Source organism: Chiloscyllium plagiosum, chromosome 4 (assembly GCF_004010195.1).
Source record: "Chiloscyllium plagiosum isolate BGI_BamShark_2017 chromosome 4, ASM401019v2, whole genome shotgun sequence".
Taxonomy (NCBI): domain Eukaryota; kingdom Metazoa; phylum Chordata; class Chondrichthyes; order Orectolobiformes; family Hemiscylliidae; genus Chiloscyllium; species Chiloscyllium plagiosum.
The window spans coordinates 102,208,809-102,223,698 of record NC_057713.1 but is presented as its reverse complement, the minus strand read 5'-3'; the positions used below and the strand labels follow the sequence as shown (position 1 = coordinate 102,223,698).

General features: G+C 38.6%; 1 protein-coding gene across 8 annotated transcripts in view; it reads left to right on the top strand.

Annotated features, from left to right (window-relative positions):
* The window catches only part of bbs9 (Bardet-Biedl syndrome 9), a 529,891-nt gene that overhangs the window by 200,677 nt on the left and 314,324 nt on the right, over positions 1 to 14,890 (top strand). The window contains exon 20 of one of the 8 annotated variants that reach the window (XM_043688775.1): positions 13,209 to 13,726. The exons of the other annotated variants lie outside the window; for them this stretch is intronic. Coding sequence (XP_043544710.1) covers positions 13,209 to 13,256 — 48 coding nt within the window. The 3' untranslated portion in view covers positions 13,257 to 13,726. Of the gene's footprint in view, positions 1 to 13,208; positions 13,727 to 14,890 lie in introns of those variants that run through there. 8 annotated transcript variants of the gene reach the window in all.

Sequence of the window (14,890 nt, the reverse complement as noted above, 5' to 3'; positions counted from 1 at the left end):
TAGGCCCCATTTGGAATACTGTGTCCAGTTTTGGCACCTCAGGAAGGACATACTGGCACTGGAGCGTGTCCAGCGGAGATTCACACGGATGATCCCAGGAATGGTAGGTCTAACATATGAGGAACGGCTGAGGATCCTGGGATTGTATTCATTGGAGTTTAGAAGATTAAAGGGAGATCTAATAGAAACTTACTAGATAATACATGGCTTGGAGAGGGTGGACGCTAGGAAATTGTTTCTGTTGGGTGAGGAGACTAGGACCCGTGGACCCAGCCTTAGAATTAGAGGGGGTAAATTCAGAATAGAAATGCGGAGACATTTCTTCAGCCAGAGAGTAGTGGGCCTGTGGAATTCATTGCCACAGAGTGCAGTGGAGGCTGGGACGCTAAATGTCTTCAAGGCAGAAATTGATAAATTCTTGATGTCACAAGGAATTAAGGGCCACGGGGGGATAAGTGGAGTTGAAATGCTCATCAGCCATGATTGAATGGTGGAGTGGACTCGATGGGCCGAATGGCCTTACTTCCGCTCCTATGTCTTATGGCCTTCTGGTCTTATGGTCTTAATAATAAACCTCAAGAGGATACAGACAAGCGAATGAATGGGCTAAATATGGGAGGTGAAATTTAGTGGCCAGGGAGGTGCAGGCTGGGTGGATTAGCCATGATAAATGCAGGTTACCGAGATAGGATGGGGGGTATAGTGAGTGAGTCTGGGCGGGGTGCTGTTTGAAGGGCCGAAGCAGACTCGATGGGTCAAATGGTCACTATCTGCACTGCAGGGAATTCTGTGATTCAAGTGCAAAGAAATGTGGTAAAACATTTTAAGCTGAAGAACAAGGAGAGGCTCTATATGCTAAAAGCTGAAATTCCAAAGAAGAAGACTGTAGAGGCCACGTCATTAAGTATATTTAAGACTGGGATAGATAGGTTCTTCAGTATCAAGGGGATCAAGGGTTAGGGGGACAAAGCAGGAGAATGGGGTTGAGAAACTTATAGGCCATGGTTGAATGATGGAGCAGACTCAATGGGCTAACTGGCCTAATTTCTGCTCCTAGATCTTATGGCTTTATAGAATGCAGGAACAGAGAAACCTGGAGGTTTATGTGCACAAATTATCAAATATACTCCAGTCATTTGGAAGTTATGATCTTCCTTTAAACATCACTGATTTGGCTTCAACTGGAACAATGTGCCTATTCTGCGCACCAAACTCCGGGAAGAATGTGATGGGTGAGTTGTAGAAAGATTAATTAAAATTGTTCTGGGATGAGAGACTCCAATTACAAGGATAGTTTAGAGAAGCCACAGCTATGTATACCCAAACAAGCCAGTGCATTACAATAACCATAAGTCCTCCAATGGATTCACATTGTCAACAGTACAATTTTTATATTATCACAAATAAAAATTTTAACAGTTGTATTCCTGAAATCTTTGCATCCAGATTTTAAATTTAAAAAGAGAACAAGTAATGATTTATAGGGAAAAACAATTACTTGGAGTTAGACCAGATCTTGCAATCAATCATTGCTTGAGCTTGTCCAAAGCCCAGTGACTGATCTGGAAATTATGTCCCCTTGTCCTACTCTCACATCATAATTTGCAGAAAAAAATTCAGATTTATCTTTCTTATTCCTTTAAGTCTCTTGTATATCTTTATAACTTCTCTTAGGCAACTTTATTCAGGTGTTGGTCTCCTAGAGGAATAGAAGGCAGAAGAGTGATTTGTTGTAAATGTTCAAAGTCTTTTGGCATTCCGAGAAAGATCTAGAGTAGATAAAAAGAAACTTCTTTAGTGAGAGAGTTATAGAGAATCGTCGATTAAGCTGATTGGCAAAAGAACCAAAAGCAACATAATAAAAATCTTTCGCGCTACAATTTGTTTGAATCTGGAATTCATTGCCTGAGAGCATGATGGAGGCTGATTAAATTTAGGTTTTAATAGGGAACTGGATAAGTATCCGAAGGAGGGCCGCTATAAGAGTTAAGGCAGTTTTAGTGACATGTATGTGGTTTGGGTGATGATCTGGTGAAATGTGAAGCTTGTGGGGCGAATGGAATGGGCATCTAGTAAGGGGAGCCTGATGTTGGGGTTTTCAGTGGCTTGTGAACACTGAGGCTAAAAGCTAGTTGCAGAGGACCACCTGTTGCCATACCAATCATGAAGCAGATGGCTAGTGCACAATGTTGAGGAGTGGGTGGGTTAAGTGAGTCAATTTGTGAGAGAGGGGCTGCACCTCCAACTGTTCATTGGCCTGCACAGAAGAACAGCATGCTCACCCAACACATGATATGTTGGCCATGCAGGCATGCAGATTGCCTATCCTATGCCATCCTGAAACTTGACTGTCTCAATTGCACTTCTCTGTCACTGACACTGCTCGGGAACTCCTTGAGATATGCACTTCTGTGCACACCACCTATTGTCTGATAGGCAAAGATGAAGGAATGGTGGGGGACAAGTTGTTGGCTTGAGCTGGTGCCATACACACCCCTGCTCTTACATGATGTATTTAGCAAACTTTGCAGGTCCCCAACCACTGTGCATCATTAACAGGCAAGAAGTGATGGCACAGAATACTGCAAATTGTTTACAGGCACCACAGAGACAATGACAACCACATGAACAGTGAAACATAACTTGCAACTGTTCATTTACTATTGGTTGTGCAAAAAAAAACTTTAAACATGAAAATGTTTCTAAATAAATTGTGAACATAGGAGTCTGGTAAATAAATTATTTACATCAGATATGAAGATCAACAAACAATCTACAGGTTTTCCAGCTGTTGCCCACACATGACATTAATACATCTTTTTCCTCCTTTCCTTCCCACTGTACCACACTGAGCACCATTGCTTTTGTGATGGGATGGAAGGAGCCTGCTTCATAATGGAACCAGTTGGCTTTTGGTCAGGTAACCCTGGGGGAGTTTGGGTTTGACTGAACTAGATATGCTGAGAGTCTTCTTTCCAGAGCACAAGTTGACCTTGTTCTGATGGTATGTCCAACGGTTGGATGGGGGCAGGCAAGGTCGAGGTGGAAAGCCTGGCCACCTGTACAGTTTCTGGAATGGGGATTGTAGCGAATGCGTTTGTGTGACTCCTCCTGTGGCTGAGTGTCTCATGGCATTGCCCTGTCGAGCATCTGGGCTTGGCTCATGGCTTTCTCTGCATCCTCATGCTGTCTTCGGTCCTGAGGATCAATGCATGTGATGATGCAGTGTAGGTTTTGTTGACTCTTCAGCAGCCACAAACCTGTCCATAAAGACAGACAGATAGTTGCAGCACTGCCTGCACTACTGCAGTATCTGAACAATGACTGGCAGTGACTCGATGAAGTGACTGCATCACCACAGCTTCTCAGTAATGAGCACCATTGAATTCTCAATGCCTGGCTATCACTGCTGCTGCTCCTCCTGCACTACTGCATGTGCACAAACTTCCTTATTGCTGAAACCCAAGTCATCGCCAGCCGAGGGCGCAACTGCTGCTTTATGTCTATCAGGTGTTTCCAATGCAGTTGCTTCAGGCATTTCCCTGTTACCTACATTAGGAAGTGCAGGTGTCTTTGAAATCAATGTCTGTGCTGCTGTGCGCTCAAGGAGGTAGTGCAGCTGATAATCCTTCCAAGCTTCCCCGTGATCACTGGGGAGGTGAAGGAACTCTCCTCTGCAAGAGTCAAGTTGGTCCTTGGAAGAATAGGTCCACTTGTAAGTCATAGTGGTTAGAAGGCATTGCAGCCATTGATTAGTAGTGGTGTTCAATACCTGGTTAATGTGACTGTTGCAGTAGGATGACGAGTGTTGACAAGTGGATGACGAGTGATGACGAGTGGGTCATGGACTTCACTGCATCTATGCAGAATAGTCCATGTCTTCTTCTGACGAGGCAAGAATCCTTCCCTCTGAGAGGCTGAGCACATGGATGTCCGGAACCCCGACCTGTGAGATGTCACTCAGCCCTATTATGGGAAGTGACATAATGAGTAAGATGCTAGTATGTGGCACTGCTATTAGTGCTGAATCTTGTGGGGGAAAGCTGTTGAGTTGTTTAAAAAAAATATGGAGGCTGCATAGAGTGCATGCAGGGTTAACGGTTTGGGAGGAGGGGAGTAACAAGTGCAAGTGAAGGATGGTGTTTCATGCTTTAGATAGAGTGTCAGACCATAAACATTGATGGAAGGTGCTGAAAAATGTGTTGCTGGAAAAGCGCAGCAGGTCAGGCAGCATCCAAGGAGCAAGAGAATCGACATTTTTGGCATAACCCTCATTCCTGAAGAAGGGCTGATGCCCGAAACGTCGATTCTCCTGCTCCTTGGATGCTGCCTGACCTGCTGCGCTTTTCCAGCAACACATTTTTCAGCTCTGATCTCCAGCATCTGCAGTCCTCACTTTCTCCAAATTGATGGAAGGTGGATGTGTTGGCATATGTAAGTATGAGGTAACTCAATCCTCCTCACCCTGGAGATGGCACTGTCATGGGTGGTGTTATGACATGAGGTAAACCCTCCTCCTTAATTTAAAACCAGCGACACAACAAAGATTTATCCGTTGCGGTAATCTGTAAAAGTTTGAATGGCCAAGAACTATTTTAAGTAAAAATTAACAACTTTATTTCTTAAGGTATAACAGAGAATAATTAACTAACCACTATTTACAATTTCTTCCTCTAACCTATCTTTTATCTTCTTTTCTATAATACTAGTCCCATAAACCTCTCAATTAAGGTTTACAAAAACACACATCTCAAAGCCAGGAAGCTTTCAGTTCTGGTGTTCAAATCTTTCTGTCTCTTCTTTAATTCTGGTTAGGAATTTCTGCTTGACAGCTTATTGATCGAAAAGTTGCCTTTTTAAGAGAGCTATGTTTCAGACAGTCTGTTTACATGCTATGTTGTGGCAGTTCTCCTCCCAACTGTTCAATTTTCCCAGATCTTCCCAGAGCATCGGATTGTGTCATTGGCCCTCAAAATTATCAATATACTCAATTCAAACTTGATTGGAGTTTGATATGTTTCAAGTATAGTTTAAACTGAGTGGCCGAATTAAAATTTGTTTTTGTGTCCAAGCAATGAACTAATCGAGTTATTCGACCCAATGTTATGTTGTTACCTTTTTTGAGTACACTTGGTGCTGTCTCCAGTAGTTCTGCTGCTTTTAACTCTCTTAAAATACCCCCACATCTTCATAACAGGTAGTGACCTCAGACCAGGCTGGCATGGTCTGGTGACATAGCCTTCTCTGCTGGTCCTCTAGGAAGAGGACTCCTTTCCTCTGGACCACTCCATTTATAAGGGTCTCCAGGTTCCTTTCAGAGAACCAAGCCAACCTCCCTTTCTCTGCCATCTCACCTGACTCCTAGCACAGTTAATCAGGGCAACTTGCAGCTGGCAGCATGCCTGTAGGTGAGACAACTCGCTTGGCGTCTTGATGAGAATTTCTCGGTTAAACCCAACGTGACTCGGGCTTTACCAATATATGGTAAGATTCTGCCATAGATATATGGTTGGAATCTTATGTCAGAGTTAAGTATAACACCAAGATTACAAACTGTTTGATTCAATCTCAAGCTTGCTCAGAGAAAGAATTGATTTGGTAGCTAGGGAATCAGATTTCTGGCAGTGAATGAAGACAAGAATTTGTGGTTGTTGTGGTCAAAGAGAGCTGTCTTGGGGAAACTTGAATGAGTTATTTGTGGAGTCACATGGGAAGTAGTAGACTGACTTGCTAAGCAATCAATTAAAATTAAAATTCAGCCTTTGGACTTTTTTAACGTTAATAAAATTGCCGAGGAGAAGTTACAGAGCTATGAAAAATACTTTACAGAGTACAAAAGATAAATTTACAGCACATTATGATGTAAGAGTGGGACAACTAAATATAGTTTATGGATTGGTCATTGGACTGTGGAAAATCTCGAATAACAAGATAGTTGCAAGATCTGGTGAAACCCCAAGTCACTTCTGATTAAAATTCCATTTGTTTACTTTTTAAAGTCTTACTCTGGATATAAAGATTTCAAAGAACACATTACAAACAGTGAAATATATATCATTAAGTTTGATGCTGTGCTTCGACAGAAGGACTTATGATCATGGAACTACACTAGCTTAGTTAGGCATCTATAGCTGTGGCTCACCTGTCAAAAAGGTCACCAGCTGCATGGCTGCCTCATCCATAAGTATCTTATTATTAACATTGTACATTTGCTGTTCTCTCAAAGGACATGTGGACCAGAGATTTGCAGAAAGGTGCAAATACTGTCATTGGTAGGAACATCTATTGGAAGTGTGTTAATGTTAATTACAACTGTATCTTACAACTGTTGCTTTTAGAAGTTTTAAGTTTCTAACTGTCAATTCTTTACAATCAATTGGGGACCAATAATTGTTTCTCCATGATTATACATGCATGAAGATATACCTTTTTCTATTTGGCAGTGAAGTTGGCAGACAGTATATGTAGTTCTGTTTACATTAAACTAATGATTTTTCAGCCTGTCTTAGTAAGCTTATCCAGTGAGTGCCTGAGGTTCAGTTCTTGGTCTGAGCTCAGCTATTTAAATATTGAGCTCACAACCAGAGGATTTTGGATTTGAACCAGAACAACATGTTCCAAGCCTTTCATCTTTCTGATCTGGATCAAACTGAGTTACCATATCATATATGTGGAGAGAGCTACCTCTTTGTTGGACTATGGAAACACCTTCTTTCTCAACAATAAGGGTCAAAACATCTTTGTATCTAATGGAAGGTATCCTCCAAAAATTAGATTTTGTCTTTTGTTTTTTTTACTTTGTTCTGAGTTAGAAATCTCAGTGTAGGAATGCTCAAAATGGTCATGAGGCCTAGTTTAAGGAGGGGAAGATTTGTTGTCCTGCAGCTCTTTCATGCATACATGGACTGCTTCTTTAAACAGACAATTGCTGCATAGCATCCATGGTTTTGTTAGCTCTGTACCCCACTCTTGCTCTTGGTAAGTTCTAGACTTCCCCATAGGGAGAAACGTCTCTCAGCATCATTCCTATTGAGTCAAGTCTGGATTTTATGTTTCAATAAGTTAATTCTTCTGAAGCCCAGGGAGTATACATCCAAGCTACTCAACATTTCCTCGTAACATCTTCATCACAGCAATCAGTCAAGTGAACCTTCTGTAAACGGATTCTAAATCAATTATATACTTTCTTAAATACGGAGAGCAAAGGTTTACATAATCCTACAGATCCCATCTAACAAAGGCCCTATGCAGTTGCAGCAAATTTACTTTAACAGTCCATTTGCCTTGCAATAAATGCAAAAATTCCATTTGCTTTCGTAAAAACTTGCTGCATCTATGTACCAAACTTCCCTGATTCATATTCCAAGACCGCCAGATCCCTTTGAATTGCAGGGTTCTGCAGTCTCCCTCCATTCAGATAACATGTTGTGTCATGACCACAAATTAGGGATGTCCTCAGGGTGATCCATTAATTAAAAATTTGTATAAGCAAATGTGTTGTTTTTGAGTGTTTCAATTCTAAAATACTACAGCTTTGTTTTAAACAAGATAACAGTTTTGTTCATTACATATCTGTTGCTAAAAGTTGAAGTGGTTACATTTATTAACTAAAATGGAGATACAAAAAATGTAACTATTACAGGATTAAATATATATGTGAAGATAAAAGTGAGATCACGCCCTGCATCATTGTATGCCTGACTTGCTTGAAGACCCTCTTACTAAAGTGAAGGGTTGAAAACTTAAAACAGTTGTGGAGTCTCTGTAGTCAAAAGAGGTTATATCCATGGATGAACTGAGCTGAACATGTCCTGGAAGTGACTGAGGTACTTTGTTTCACACTTTTTATGGCAGTGCAGGTTGTCATTCTTGGTAGCCTGGTTCAGTATTCTCCAGGTGAGAATAAATCGTTGTTTTAAGATGTCTCTCTGATAGCATTCAGATGATTTTTTCCAAAATGTCAATTTTTAGCCAGCTTTATCACAACCAAATAAAATGGGCGCAAATTGTAATCTTAATGAACCGTTGTTCCACTAATCAAAGTTAGTTATGCCGGAGTTGCTTGTGATGTCTCTCCTGCCTTCTGATCAAGGTTTTTAGCCGTAATAACTCTTGATTAAATAATGGACTGTCCTGGGATCTTTGAATGATTTAATTAACTTTTGCGATTAGTTAAATCCACAAAAGAAGTCACATGACTTCTTTCAGCCAGTTTGAATGTTTCCTTGTATCCACTTTTAAAGACAACTCAACTTTATTCATAAAGTTTGTAGTATTTCGACTACATGTTTGTGACAATTGCTTTTCTATTCTGTTCCTGCCAAATGGTCAAGTCACATTATACAGCATCTACAAGCTTTCATGGTTGCACTTACCTTATCTACATCCTTTTATAGACTTTTTATGTTGTCTTGACAACTTGCTTCTTTTTGGTGTTTTTCACAAATTTCGCTACCGTATGTTTTGTACCTTCATTCAAGTCATTGATACAGATTGTAAATGGACGAGGCTCAGCACTGACTCCTGTATCATGACCATAGATCATAACCGCAGATAGCCTATGAATATACTGAAGTTTTAATTCCAAGATGTGTCATTTAAAAGAGGGCTGCTGTAGCCAAACATAATTGTGAATGTAAATTCAGTGACTGACTGGCAGAGTCCTTTCTGGAGCCCATGAAATGTCATCTTTGTAAGAGTCAGGGAAACTTCACACACACAGACAAAAAAGGAAGAAATAACAAGAAGCTAACTACATAGCACCCTCTCAGTAACTAGTTATCCCCTGCAGACATGTTTGTTTTATCCTTACCACTATATACAAAAAAGTGTTAAAAATGAGCTTCAAACTTGGTCTATGTGTGTTAGTGGAAGATCTTGAAAGCCACAGTTTGAGAATAGCCAAAACACCCTGCACTGCAGGTTAAAAAAAGGGAAAAGTATCTTGCTGACACTGAGCGCTGCCAGCTAGCCAGCCACTGTCAAAAAGAATTTCTATCAACCAGCAAAACTACGGGTTGGTAAGGTGAATATTGATTGTTCAACTACTAAAGTCATGCTTCTAGTAACATTGACTATAACAACTACAGTGTTTGATTATCTAGTCTTCACAAATGTCATAAAATAATGACCTATATTTATTTTCCAACTTTTTTTATCTTAATCCTAATCTGTGTAAATGCAGTTTGCATTATTATGCCTTCTTACCTTTAATAACAAATGACCTCACTCTTTCATTAACTCCAAGTTAACTTGGCTCCTTTTAAAACATAACTTCATTTTGTCTGGGAGAAAGGTACCTACTTGAGAACAAATCGTTTTGAAATGAGACTTGTTGTGATCAACCAAGTGGGCAGGTGAATAAAAGGAAAGTCAGTTCATCCCTCCTATCCCTGAAGTTTAACAATTTGGATACTCTGTGTAGAGCTGTTAGGGGGATCATTGTAATAAACTGAAGGTTCATGTCTGCAGTTTGAACCCATGCATGAAACTAAAGAATTAGTGTGGGTAAATTGTCTTTGAAACCATTTTTTTTTATTGCAAAAGGCCTTCTAAAGTTTGCATTGGTACAGTATAGGAGTGTCTGCATTTGATACCAGCATGTTCATTTCATGGGGAAGTAATTTTGAGGATTTAATGTTGTGTTCATCATACATTTAAAAGATTTAGTGAGGCTTTTGGATTAGAGTTTTTCCTGAAAGCTAGGAAACCTAAAATTTTAAAGGTGGTGGCCAATGGTTTGCAAGTAGAAACTAAGAATGCTGAAACACATAGAGTGGTGCTAGAGAGATTAAAATTGGAGTTGAGAAAATTAGAGTTTCAGGAAAAAGAGCAGAAATGGTATTATGAGAGAGAGGAAAGAGCAAGGAGAGAATTCAGACTGTCAGGAAGAAACAAGTTTTGAACTAAGATAGCTCAAACTGACTTCAGGAATCTGAGTATGTCCTCTGAAGAGACAATTGACTCACACTTCAGAGAGGAAGGAATTCAGTTCGCTCAATTCATTCTGACATTCATTGCAGAGCTGGAAGTACTTTTTAAAATCTCTTTGGAGTGGTTAGCACATCAGTTAAAACCACCAGTTCAACATTGGTCTTTAGTACTTCAGATGAAGATTTCTGCGAAAGCTCACAAAGTTTATTCCCTTTTGCCTGAGGTAAAGTACCACTAATTATAAGGTCAAAAAAAGGTTATCTTAAGTGTTTACCAGTTAGTGCCCAACGTGTACTGGCAATTTCATACCCTCAGGAAATTGCCTGACCAAGATTGCAATGGCTTAAGCAGCTTGCTTTTGACCAAAGGATACAGGCAATTAAAACAAAAATAGCTTTCCTTGAGAAGTTTGAGTTCCAGTACGAATGGGTTTAGAGGAACACAGAGTGACTGGGTCCAGGCACACCACCACACTGAGTTGATGACTATAAGTTGATCCATAACTCCTGGAAGCTAAAGGGAAAACCAGTGTAATTTACTGGTGCGTTTGCACTCCAGGCAGAGAATGGAGTCCATCAAAGAGCCAAGCAGACCAGGTTATGTCTCTGATTGTAGTATGAATGCCTATAAAGGCACTCCTGACACTGTAGATGAGGTTAAACAAATCCCTGAGAGTTATTGGGATTTTGTATCCATGTTGTAACCCCTCTTTAACTCTGTAATTTTCTCCAGCACTTCAATAATCCACCACCCCAAAATCTGGTTATGATTTTTTGTCTATCCCTCATTTTAATTGTTTCGTCATTTGTGGCTGAGCCTTCAGTTACCAAGGTTAGTTTTTGACTAAGTTTGTGATCAAATGCCCTAATTGCAAAGTTACTCAGTATTTAACTTTGTTTCATAATGCATTGGGATTTTTTTAATGTTCTTGTGAGCACAGCACTCTCAGGTGAGTACCCTACCTTGTGACAGTGACTTGATGAATTTGCAGTGACTTTTTTTAACTTATAGTTGGACAATGCAGATTCTATTATCTGTTATTGTTTGGTTTGATTGGTATTCTAATGAAGGAACAATGTATACTAACCCACTCCCTAAAATTCCACAATCTATTACGAAGATTTTAAAAAATGTAATGTAAATACCATCTTTGGGATATCTTAGTTATAAGTAGCAACACTTCTTTCTTGAGTATTCGAATGTCATTGTGGAATCTTAGATTGGATTACAATTTCATCACTACTGGGTGCCAGTTAAGCTTTTTATTTAGAATTATACCATCTTGTAGCGTAAAAGTCATTCAGTACTATCCACTTAATTCCACTTATCACCCATTACATTTTGTCTATTTATGTATTCATTTTTTTTGAAAAGAAATAGTGGATTCTGCTTCCACTATGATTCCTGTTTGTCCATTCTACTTTTTGTCAATGTACAGTAGGTGAAATTTTCCTTTTTGTTCTTCTGATTGATATACTTGATTTACTGACTCACTGATGAGTGGAAACAGTTTTTCCCTGCTTAACTCATTAAAATGTCATTTGAAACTCCAAAGCATTGATATGTGATGTGACATTCTCACTATTTTAAAATCTGTGATTATTACTATTTCCAGAGATGCAGCATGCTAAATCAAGCATTACAAGATAAGAGTTATGTGATTTATTTGTCGTGGTGAAGAATTGAGAAGGGCTAATTTTACAAGGGAAAAAAGCTTGAAAGATTGCCAAATAGGCAAAATGCCAGTGGTTTATTCATTGAGGATGGCTTAAAGAGTTGTTATGTGATAAGTAGCATGCCAACATTGGTATTTCCAAAGCAAATAACAGTAATCTATTAAACAAGGTCCATTGTTCTTGCTAATTACTGGAATCCAAACAATGTTTATCCAGTGGCAGCTTCAGTTATGTCTTAAAATGCAGTGGCGTTCACACTGTTAAGAAATGTCAATTGTTAATTTATCATGTAACTTCTTGTATTGGTGGACTGAAAATTCACAGCTAGAATCCTGCCAGCCTCTTGCCTCTGTTCTATTGTTAGGTGAAAAATTTCTTCTAAAATCTTCTTCACTGTCTTTTGAACAAAAACTTTCAACACCGGTATATGGGTCTTTTTACTTAAATCTTTGTATATAATTAATTGTCTATCATCCTGATCTGACTGGCCTACATATGACTCCAGACACATAGCAATGTGGTTGACTCTTAATTATACCCCTCTGGGCAATTAGGAATTGGCAATAAATGCTGGCCTAGCCAGCGACACCCACATCCTGTGAATGAAAAACACCTCAAAAATATTCTTCTTTACAGTTTTCAAATGTATTTAGATATTTTAACAGATACTTTAAACTAGGAATAATTACAGATTTTAATTTGAGACATATTTCAATGCATGGATTTGATTTTTTTTTGTTTAATTGCAAAAGCCTTACCACCAGATTTAAGATCATCCAAGCCAAACAACTTGGTAACAGTACACGAGTTTCTGTGTTGCCCACAAGAACGCACATTTTCTTCCAGTAACAATTCAAGTTGCTTGCCGAAATCAAGAAAGCTTAGTTAAATGCCAACAGCTTCAAGCCTCTGCATTGGTTCAAATTGGCCTCGGGAGGCAAGTAAATCATAGCAAGATTGAGGTTATGTACTTTAGAAACCAGTCCTCTGTCCTTTCCACTGTCAGGAGTGAAAAGTGTGATGCTGGAAAAACACAGCAGGTCAGGCAGCATCAAAGGAGCAGGAGAATCAACATTTCGGCCATAAGTCCTTCATCCTACTGTCAGGTCAGATTAACTTAAGTGCAGGAGGAATGTTTTAGAGCTTTGGGAAGCATGCAGCAAAAATAAGGAGAGTCAAACAGAAATTGGGCATGTGGGAGCAGTGCTTATGATCCACGATGTATAGAAATCTGGATATCGGCTTCCAGGAATTCTCCATCTTTCTGTACATGGCCCAGGTCTGACCCGACTCCAAGCCTATGTCATGGCAGCCTGAATCATCATCTACTTCATTTGGAAATCAGAAAAGGACTATGTCCATAGGGCTATAATATGGATAAAGGAGCAAATTTTACATGTGACTACATAGACCTGTGTACTCACCAAGAAATTGCAAGACAAGTGTCACTACTAGTGACCTTCAATCAGTCACTGGGGTAGTGAACAATGGATCTGGCAACATTGCCACAGAAAGTACCATTCGATAGGACTATCCTGTACCAACTATTCATCATGAAGAGGTTTATGTAAAAAACTCCTTTGATTCTAAATCCAATAGGCAGTGACCTGCATGGAACATCCTCAAGGAGATGGTGGATTCTGTTGAAAGGTTAAGCAGATTGTCAGTCATTTGACAGTCTTGGATAAGGCATTCCATATACTGAAGGATATACTAAAGCATGGAACAGTTCCCTCAATAGTCTATGGCAAAAGGCTCCAGTCTGTAACCCGACTGCCACAGGATACTGAGCTACTGAATCTTGTGGTAAACCTGTTTTTTAAAACAATGTACTTTATTCATAAAGTTTGTAAACAAAAACATTGCAAAGCATTTTATTCAAGTATTTTAGAATTTGCAAGAAAATTCAGCTTGTCCCAATACAGTATGTTCCACTTTATAGAACTATAATAGTTTTAATATTCCAAGGCTACATTCCATGTCAAGTATACAGTCGATGGAAAGCCTCTACAGTAATATAAACATTTCACACAATATCTAACATATATGTGTATAGCCTGACATTTCACATGCTTCCAACTTTCATGTATTCAAAGAAATTGAACTATGTTATACTTTGTAGAATTATTTAAAATTGACATTACATAATATAGATTTATAGAAATAAAATACATTTTAAAAAAAATTATGGATTGGATGATGTTTTCATATTACTCTTTAAGTCTAACCAAATGAAAATTTTGACACAGCAACAGAGTGCAGATCATTTCCTTCCTGGTTGCCCAGTTGGGACCATCCTATCTGATGGGACATGAGTTTGCAAATATGTATCTAACATATTCAGTAAGTGGACAATTTTGGTTTCAGTCTAGGAAATGTAGAAATGAATAAAGCTGATGCATACTTGTTTTAGTCAGACTTGAATTCAAATTTGTTAAGGCTAAATATCTACTATTCTTGCCACTTACATTTTTATGTAAAACCTTTCAGGTCAAAATCAATAGAATTATATTTTAGAACACAATAATTTTTAAAATATTTGTGTAGTATCATGTGAAATTGTAATAGTGAATAATTTCTATAATATTTACTACTACAATTTCACATGATACACAATTAGATATATTTTTCCCATTTCATGTTGTGTAAATATATTTTTTCCAAAGCTTTAATACCTCATTTCTATCCAATTATATAGGTACTGATTGTGGAAAAGGTATCTTCTGTAAAATGTATATTATTTTCTTCAAGTTTCGTAGTAAAAGTATAGTTTGGACAGGAACCAGCTGAGAAAGAGAAGATAGCCACTATATACTTATTATTCCAAATCAATTGACCTAAGTATTTTTAGGTCCGAAACTACTTTTGTACAATCAGAAGACAAATGCATCCTATATCTGTTCATTCACTTGAATGTATAATTGAAGTTGATTCATCATTGAGACTTGCCTCATGTACTCATTTTCCTTTGATATTATTAGGGTCAGGGTGTACTGCAAGTGAATGTAACACTACTTATTAAGCATCATGGGATCCAGGGTTAGATATAGTATATCTACATGCAAAACTATTTCCTGCTCTTTATCCTAACAATCCATCTCATTCTGTGCAGTAGAAGATCTGATTTTGGATTTTCTCAAAAACCCATCTAGGTGGTGTAATGCAGATCAAACCTCACTATTCCTAGAGCCATCAGAAATGTGAAAAGATTTAGTCAATCTATCTTGATTTATCTGACTGATAAACTTGTGTTAAAATAAAGCACTGACCAGATTTCTATA